This window comes from Nannospalax galili, unplaced genomic scaffold (assembly GCF_000622305.1).
Source record: "Nannospalax galili isolate Female #2095 unplaced genomic scaffold, S.galili_v1.0 scaffold1274, whole genome shotgun sequence".
Classification (NCBI taxonomy): Eukaryota; Metazoa; Chordata; class Mammalia; order Rodentia; family Spalacidae; genus Nannospalax; species Nannospalax galili.
Genome location: NW_008334662.1, coordinates 311692 through 320127, shown reverse-complemented (window position 1 = coordinate 320127; position 8436 = coordinate 311692). Strand labels below are relative to the sequence as shown.

At 56.5% G+C, this 8436-nt stretch overlaps 1 protein-coding gene across 4 annotated transcripts in view; it reads right to left on the bottom strand.

The window, feature by feature from the left end:
* Positions 1-8436, bottom strand: part of Rara (retinoic acid receptor alpha) — a 45594-nt gene that overhangs the window by 5335 nt on the left and 31823 nt on the right. For 3 of the 4 annotated variants that reach the window (XM_008829436.2, XM_029561792.1, XM_008829438.2), the window contains exons 3-4: positions 2737-2885; positions 1273-1414 (exon numbers count right to left, since the gene is read on the bottom strand). In XM_008829436.2, coding sequence (XP_008827658.1) covers positions 1273-1414; positions 2737-2885 — 291 coding nt within the window. Of the gene's footprint in view, positions 1-1272; positions 1415-2736; positions 2886-7914 lie in introns of all 4 variants that reach the window. The other variant, XM_008829439.3, reaches the window with a different exon arrangement.

Sequence of the window (8436 nt, the reverse complement as noted above, 5' to 3'; positions counted from 1 at the left end):
GGGGGCCTTGGGGGGGGGCCAGTATAATTTGGAGATCACTCATGTCGATTCTGCAAATTCAATAAAGTGCAGGGGAGAGGAGGGAGAGGGAGAGGCAGAGTGGGGGGATAATTTGGGAAGAGAAAATTGCAGCTGTGACAAGACGTTTATCATTCGGAAGCTTTAATTCTATTGAAATGGCAGCTGCTCAGCTCCGGGGCACAGAGCAGCCAGGAGAGGGGAAGGAGGGAGAGAAAGGGGGAGTTGTTGGTAGGAAGGAGAGGGGGTCCCCACCCTCGTCCTGTCCTTCCACACTGAAAAGAGGGAAGGTGGCCCAAAGGGAGGAGGAAGTGACAGCCTTTTAGCAATAGGTCCAGTTCTGCACCAGGCTCAGAGTTGTCACACAGCATAGCCAGCAGCGACCACTTCCTGAGCTCAGGACCAGGGACTCTCAGTCTCTGGTGCAGGCAGGTAGCAGGACATCCAGTCCTTCATTCCTGGCTGGGGCTTCTGATACATTAGTCAGACCATCTTTCCCTTCACCCCTCCCCACAAAGGGCTGGAGGGGGGTCCTGCGGCCCCCTCCCCCACCCCATCCCCCAAGGCTCAGGCTCCATGGCAACGGCCACGCAGACAAGGAGGCGTCTGTCAGCGTCATTTATCTCTGACATCATCAATCACCGGTCACCATGGCAACACCCATGATTCAACACAAGAGGGTCTCCCTGTCCAGCTTTTTCCTCCCTGTCCCTCCCTCCATCAGGGCCTCAGCTGGGCCCAAACTGGAAACCCCCTGTTCCTCTGGGATCTGAGAAACCTAATTCTTTTCCAACTCTGGGTCCCAGGCTTATCCAAATAATGGCTTCAGGGTTCCTCCATCAGACTCCCCCTAATACCCACTTCACCCTGGAGTTCAGGCCCCTCCCCAAACAGGAAGGGACACAATGGGAAGAGACTCAGGTATGTTATTCCAAAGCCAAACAGAGCCCTCAAGGGAGTCACCTTGGGGAAGGTGCCCATGTACACACATGCAAGCACACAGAGTCAGACCTACAAATGGGGTGGTTCTGTGTACTTTGTGCTTGAGCACTGAATGATACACGGACACAGAGCCTGCCAGATTCACAGACCAGCTCATGAAGCACTCTAGAAAAGCATCCTTAACCAGGAGCCTGCCTGCCACAGTACACGTTCCCACATGTGCACATAGACACACTGCTCCCCCACCCCAGCCTTCAGAAGCACTTCAGGCCCCACCTGGGGTGGAGCTTGGCCCCGGCCCAAGACACTCACACTCCTTGGACATGCCCACTTCGAAACATTTCTGCAGCCGGCAGTACTGGCAGCGGTTCCGGGTCACCTTGTTGATAATGCAGTTCTTGTCCCGGTGACACGTGTATACCATGTTCTTCTGGATACTGCGGCGGAAGAAGCCCTGTAGATGGAGGGGAGAGAGTCAGGTCATCCACAGTAGGAGCAGTACCCTGACCTGGAGCCTCAGCCTGGGAGGAGCACCAGCGCAGCGGGCTCAAACTTTGGTCGTCGTGTACCTGAGAAATAGATGATTCTCCTAAAATGACATTCCTCAGGACAACTCGGGCCTGTCTCTATTCCACAAAGTGGCCACATCTTCCCTAACCTACATCCCCATACCAGACTCTTCAGAATAAAAAGACCTGAGAGCTGAGTCTGGGACAGGAACACACAAAGCTGGATGGGGCCAGATGTGCCAGCACTCAGGAGGCAGAGGCAGGTGGATCTCTGAGTTCAAGGCCAACATAGCGAATTCCAGGGCAGCTGGGGCTACAGGGAGACCCTGTCTCAAAAAGACAAAAAAAAAAAAAAGCTGAATGGGGGGAGGCAGAGGTCTGAAACCCGCAGCTAAGGACTACAATGTAGTAAGAAAAGACAGCAGGGTCTGTATACATATAGGCATGCACACACATGAGCAAGGCAAAAAGACACATGCAACAACCAGACACATGTTAGCCATAAAGAAAAGTTGCCATAGGCTTTGCAGCATAGGTTAGCATAGAGACTGACTGACTAGGCAACAATAAGCCAGGATGAAGCAGATAGTGCCAGCACACACAGACTGTCAGAAGTCTGTATTGTGCCCCTGACCTTGGTCTTAGGGATGGTTACTGCAGACTGGAGGTTCTAGAGCCCAGAGCCCCAAGTACTAAGGATGCACAGCTTCTAAGCCCTTATCTTTGAGGAAAGAAACTGGAGCAGAGGCTTAGGCCTCAGGTAGAGAAGGCTCAGAGCTGCTAGGAAAGAACACCCACAGCAGTGCCTAGAGACCAGCATGACTGGATGGGAAACCCAAGAGACTCTGGGAAGTCCATAGCCTGGATACCTGAAGGGGAAGCCAAGGCAGGGTGTCTGCTCCTAGCAGAGATGGCATGGCAAACTTTGGGCAAGGCCATTGGGGGCAGGCCTCCTGGGTCCCCAGCCAAGAGCCAGGCAACAGCCAGCTCACCATGGCAACCTGGGCAACAGTGGTAGGGCCAGAGTATACTCTGCTAGCTGGGGGATGGAGACAAGCAGAGCTCAACAGGAGGGGACCACTGGTTTGGGGGAGCCCTACTCATCCTTGGAGGAGACTCCGCAGGCATCCCTCATCCTCCACAGCTGCTGAAGAGGCAAAAGCAGGAGGCTTCAGGGGTACGGCTGCCAACTACATGCTCAGGACAGCAGTGGAGACATCCCATTTATCTAAGCAATAGTGTCCTTCCAGGTAACCCCTTTACTCACCTTGCAGCCCTCACAGGCACTGACCCCATAGTGGTAGCCCGAGGATTTGTCCTGACAGACAAAACAGGGCTTGTAGATTCGGGGCAGGGGTGGCGGCGAGGGAGGGCTGGGCACTATCTCTTCTGAACTGCTGCTCTGAGTCTCGATGGCTAGGAGAGAAGAAGGGAGGGGCAGTTAGAGACACAGGTCACCATCCTCTGTACCCTGTCCATCCTGCCTACAACAATCCTGTCCTCACCACTGAGGGAAAAATTTAAAGTATAAACAGGGAGGGTCTTCAGAAACCTGGTATTTACCAGCCAGACATGGAGAAGGAGGCTAACAGGTTTTTTTTCCAGCTCCCATCACTTCTAGCCAACAGCACCCACCTTCGACTCGAGATTTGTGTGTGTGTGTGTGTGTGTGTGTGTGTGTGTGCATGTACTTACACAGCATACATACATAGCTATAGTTGGAGAGGGAGGGAGTCAACCTAATTTCAAAGCCCTGGACCCTGGGTACTCTGGCCACGGCTACCCCAAGTTCAGGAGTTAAAGCTCAATGAGAGAGGGAGGGAAGGACATGGGCTGGGGGTAGAGGAAACTGGGGTCAACAGGATATTCAAAGCCAGCCACTCCCTAGCCTTTCTGCCAACCCCCTCCCCCCAGCAATCCACCCCCTCTGACAGCAATCACAGGCCATCCTCCACCCAAACAATCCCCTGGCCAAGGTGGGGACCAAGGGGATGTACAAAGAAGAATCATAACTGTTGGAGAGTGAGCAGATGGGCTCTCCCTGAGCTAGGTAGGAGGATTTCCTAAAGAAAGGGAGAAGAGTCCTCATGGCCCCCAGAAGCCCATCACTCTGTGGGTACCCCCACGCTGGGGGAGAGACAGTGTGACAAAGGGGGTCTGTTCCCATCAATGCTCTGTCTGTCTGGCCTAAATACTATGTCCGGGTTACTACCCCCTCCGTTCCATTTATTCAGCTCCAAGAGGGCAGCCAGGAGGGGTGACCCTGCCAGCAGGGGCAGTGTCCCCCCTCATCCCATCAGTAAAACTTCCCCAGTGCCTGGCTCCATGCCCATCACACCAGGCAGAACATGGCTGCCTGGGTGGAGGCTGACTATGCCCAGAGCCTGAGCAGTTGGGAATGCAGTGGAAGAGGTAAGAACTACAGCAGAGGCAGCCCTGAGTTCCAAAGGGCCCCCCAGCATCCTCCTGAGGCCTTTGCCACACCCAAGAGCCAAGGATGGGTGAGAATCTGCTTCCTCGCACAGAGTACCACCTAATTCCACCCATACCCTAGTACACAAAAAGCTGGCATATATAGTACATAAAAAGCTGGCACACAATTCCTGTGCCCAAGTACCTCACAGCACAAATGAGTCCTGTGGCCGCAAAGCCCAGGCAAAGAGGTAGGTAGGATGCTTGGGGACACTGGAGGTTGGCTGCTAGGAAGTTGACAACAGGGAACCAGGTCAACAACTTTGGCAGGGCTTTCCTGGCTCCTACTTGGGCCTGGATATCACGTCCCTAAGTCTGCCTGTCAGCACTGTGGTAGCCCATGTCCCATTCCCTGACCAGAGACCAGTCTGCAGGAAAGGGTCCTGCAGCAAACTGCTCCTCCTCATCGGAACATCAAACTGGCCTGCCCCGTTTGTCACCCTACTTCATTCTCCCCAGGCCAGACAAGCAAATCAGACAGGCAGGGAGGCCTGAGAACAGCTGCTGGGGGGTGGGGTGGGGGGGCCTGGGTGAGGCCAGGAGGCAAAGGGGTGAGTGACAAAGGAACCTTTGTTGTGCTAACTTTTTCCAAGACGTAAAAAGCAGCAACAATAGACAATCCAGACTTGGGGGGGGTGTCAAGGACAAGGGGGGGCCTGGTCTCAAACCCTGGTCAGCATTCCAGCAAGCACAGGAAAAAGGCATTGACCCACCTCCCCGCCCCTACTACCCTTTGCCCTGGGCCTGTTCCCTAGCCCCTATCTCCACACTGAGCCAAAACAGAGGAAGGAGAACTGAAGGAGATTTGGGGTACAGAGGGGAGGGAGGTGGGGCTCACAGAGACAGAGGATATAGGATGAAGAGCAGGCAGCCAAGGACAGACCAGAGAGGCAAAGGCCCAGAGATATTTGGAGCTAAGGCAAAGTCCAGAGAGTGTTTATTGAGCTGAAAGAATGTACTTTTGGAAAATTGTTTTTTGGCAAGATGGGAGACATAACCAAAGGGGGTGGTGGCCAGTTTGGGCTGGGTGAGGCCTCTTTTCAGCCTACCCCCCAGCAGCAGGCTACCCTTGAGTCTGTACCAGGTCTGCACCCCACCCCCACTATATCCCCACCTGTCACACAGGTAACTCAGTCTCTGAATTTTCCAGCTCTGCTCTTTGAACCCAGAGCCTAAGGCCCAGTCCCCACCTCCCAGGCCTGCAGCCAGCAGCCCAGAAAGGCCAGTATTAAGACCAATCCAGAGGTGTGCGTCCTCTGGGCCTCTGCAATAGTTAGGACACAGCTACCGCGCTCGAACGAGGGGTAGGGACTACCCTGGCCTGGCCCCACCCAGCGGGCCACCCTCCCTAGAGGCCCCAGCCCACAAATCTCTCTTCTTCCTGCAGAAGGGCTGGGACTGGAAAAGGACCAGACCTTCTAGCTCAAAGTTCCAGAGTGCAGCCAAGGGCTGGATCCGGCCCAGGAAGCCCGGCCGGCGTCCCCTCCCGCTGCCACTGCCAGGGTGCCCCTCCCCCCGCGCCCCTCCTGGGCGGGCGCGCGGTGCTCGGAGTCCCCACGCCCCAGAGCCGTTCGCAGGCTCGAGCAAAGGGGCCAGTTTCCTGGAGGAGATCAGCAGGAAATCAGTTGGGCCGGTGGCCAGCGGCTCCCCTCCCAATCCAGCTGGCGCCCTCTCCTCCGCAGCTCCCCTCGCAAACCCCTGGGGAGGCAAGGGGAGGGTGGCTCTGCGTGCAGCACGGCTGGTGGGCCGGCTCAAGACCCGAACCTTGTGGCCGAAGATAAGCATCTCTCCCCTCCCCCACTACGGGCATCCAAGTGCTTCACATTCTTGGACGTCTGGGAGCGGGCAGAGGCGTGAGCTGCGGAGACTGGTGGGGGACAGATGGGGAGCCACATCCTGTGAACCCCGTGTCCTCTAATGCACTGAAACGGAGGCTGTGGAGGGAAGCAAGGTCCTCAGGCTCCTCAGACCTGCTGGTCTCCCCACAGCCAACCTGCTCTTTTCCCACCGCTGGAAGAGGCATGGGTTAGTAGTCTCCAAGACAGCTAGAGGTGACTCCAGGCAACAGAAAGCCCCCACACACCTAAAGGTTCTTTACCAAGGTGGTGACTGACATTGGCCACAAAGGCAGAGGTCCGGGGGCCAACCTGACTACAGGTCTGTGTGCCTCAGGGCAATCCTATGGCCTCCAACAGGGGTAAACACCAGTGAACAGACACCTCGAGCTGGCCTCCTCCTCTCCACCCCAGGTTCCCCTACCCCATCCCAGGTTCCGTGTACAGAGGGCTCACCACTTCCCCATGTCCAGTGGCTGGAGGAAGCCAGGCTCCCCACATGGGCTGTCTGCCCAGTTCTCTGTTATCCTCCTCCCCTCCAGTTCTGAGCCAGGAAGAGCGCCACTGTCCGGGAGGGCTTGGGAAAGAGGAGCTGGAACCCAAGAGCTCAGATTCCCAGCTTCCCCTAGTGCTGTGAAGACAGTAGGGGAGGTGGGGGGAGGCCTGGAGACCCAGCCTCAATTATCCTGAGTGGGGAGTCCCTTCTCCAGTGTTGGGATAATGGGAAGGGTCCTGGTGCAACCTCTCACTTCTTTTTTCCAAAGCCAATGATCACCCATCCCTCCCTGGCTGCAACCTCACAGCTGATTCTGCCTTGGAGGCAAAGGTCAGGGAGCAGGACAATAGGAAAGGCTGGGGTTGAGGTGTCTCTGGAAGGGCAGGGGTGGGCTGTCATTCACCTTAGATCTCTCTTCCCATGCAAGGGGGGCTGTGGGTGGGCAAATCCTTTGCACTCCATCTTTCCCCAATCTGCTAGGCCCCCAGGGACTCTGGCACACAGAAGGGTGGCGGCAGGTCTGGGAAGGTGGGAGAACCTCCTGGGAAGAACTGAGCCCTGAGCAGGGCAGGTAAAGAAATCTGAGCCACCTAACAATAACCCCTTAGCGCCAGCTCCCCACCACCCAGTGCACACTATGTCACAGCTGGGCATAAACACACCCAGGTGTGCACTGTACCCTGAGGCATGCGCACAGGTCCAGGGTGTGAAGAGAACCTTCCCTCCCAGAGGAGCCTGAACTCAACTGAACCCAGGCTGGAGAGGGTGCTCAGCTGCCAGGACATCAGGGTTCACACCAATAGCCCTCTTAGAAATAGCACAAGGCCTGGCCTTAACCCCTTGACAAGCTAACAAAAGGATTCATGGGTGGTGGGGTTAGGAGGGGATGTGGTCTCATTTCCAGAGCAGCCCCAGCCCCTCAAACCCAAACATCCCATAGAGAACAACACCAATGAAGATTAAGGGAAAGAGGAGTCTTCACATCAGAGCAGCTTCTCCCCTGGAAGATGCCAGTCAAGTGCCTGGGGCCAGGACATTCCCTCAAATGGACTAAGTGCCCCTCAAAATGTAAGGGTTGGCCAAGACAGCAAGTGTCTGTTGAAGTTGCCCCTTTCTGCCACACTTCACTGTCAACACCAACAGAGAGCACTCCCCCTGCCACCTTACTCTAATGAGGCAAGAATAGGGGCTGGGGGCAGCAGCTGTCACACAGGATGGAATTCTCCCCAGGCTTTGACAGGTGGGGGATTTGGGGAGGTAGCCCCTCCTCCTTGGAGTAGATAAGCCCATGGCCAGGACCTTTACCCTACCCTCTAACCTATAGTGGAGCTATGGGATCCCAACCAAGAAGATGTAAATTAGGGGCAAGAGGTTGGGGCGTCGTCTCTGGGAAGAAGGAATGAACGAATGTTTCCTGGAGATGGAACCCACAAAGTTCCTCAGGCCTAGCATAATCCTGTCCCAGGGTCACTGGGTGGAGGGCAACTGTCCAGCAAGGGCAACCAAGTTACATCAAGGCAGATGGGAATAAAATGAAGGGTAGAGAGGCCCCAGAGGGCCCTGACGCATCCCTGGGTAGGAGTGAAAGCCCACCGCCACCCCCACCCAGCTCCTAAAGAGCACAGTGGTGGCCGGTACCTACAGTGGTTTGAGCCATTCCAAAGCGGAGTCCGAAGAGGGGTGGAGTAGGGGCCAGGGGCAGGAAGGCCCTTCTCCGGGAGCAAACAGGCCCGGTTCTGGTTATAAAAATCCACCACTAGGAAGGGGTTTGGCGGAGGGGCGAGCCCCCCCACTTCCACGCTCTCGTACATTTTGCCCCGCGATGGCAGGAGGTCCAGGAGGGGAAGTCCTGCACGCCGCCCCCGTCACTCAGCTGGAGGCGCCATACGAGCAGAGCGGGGTGGGGGGCAAGGGACAAGTCCCCTCGCCCGGACCCGGGGCAGCAGGGGCACCCTGCCCAGAAGTGTTGGGTCCGCCGGCGCCGCCAGTCCCAGGTGCAAAGCGGGAAGTTGCGCGGGTTGGGAGGAGGTCCCTCTGCGCTCGCAGGGAACGCCCGGCAGAGGCCCAGGAACTCGAGGCTGCACGGTCGAAGCTCCGGTGTCCGAGACAGAGTCCAGCGGATCCCCAAGTCCGCTGGTCCGGGGCGGGATCGGCACGGGGATGG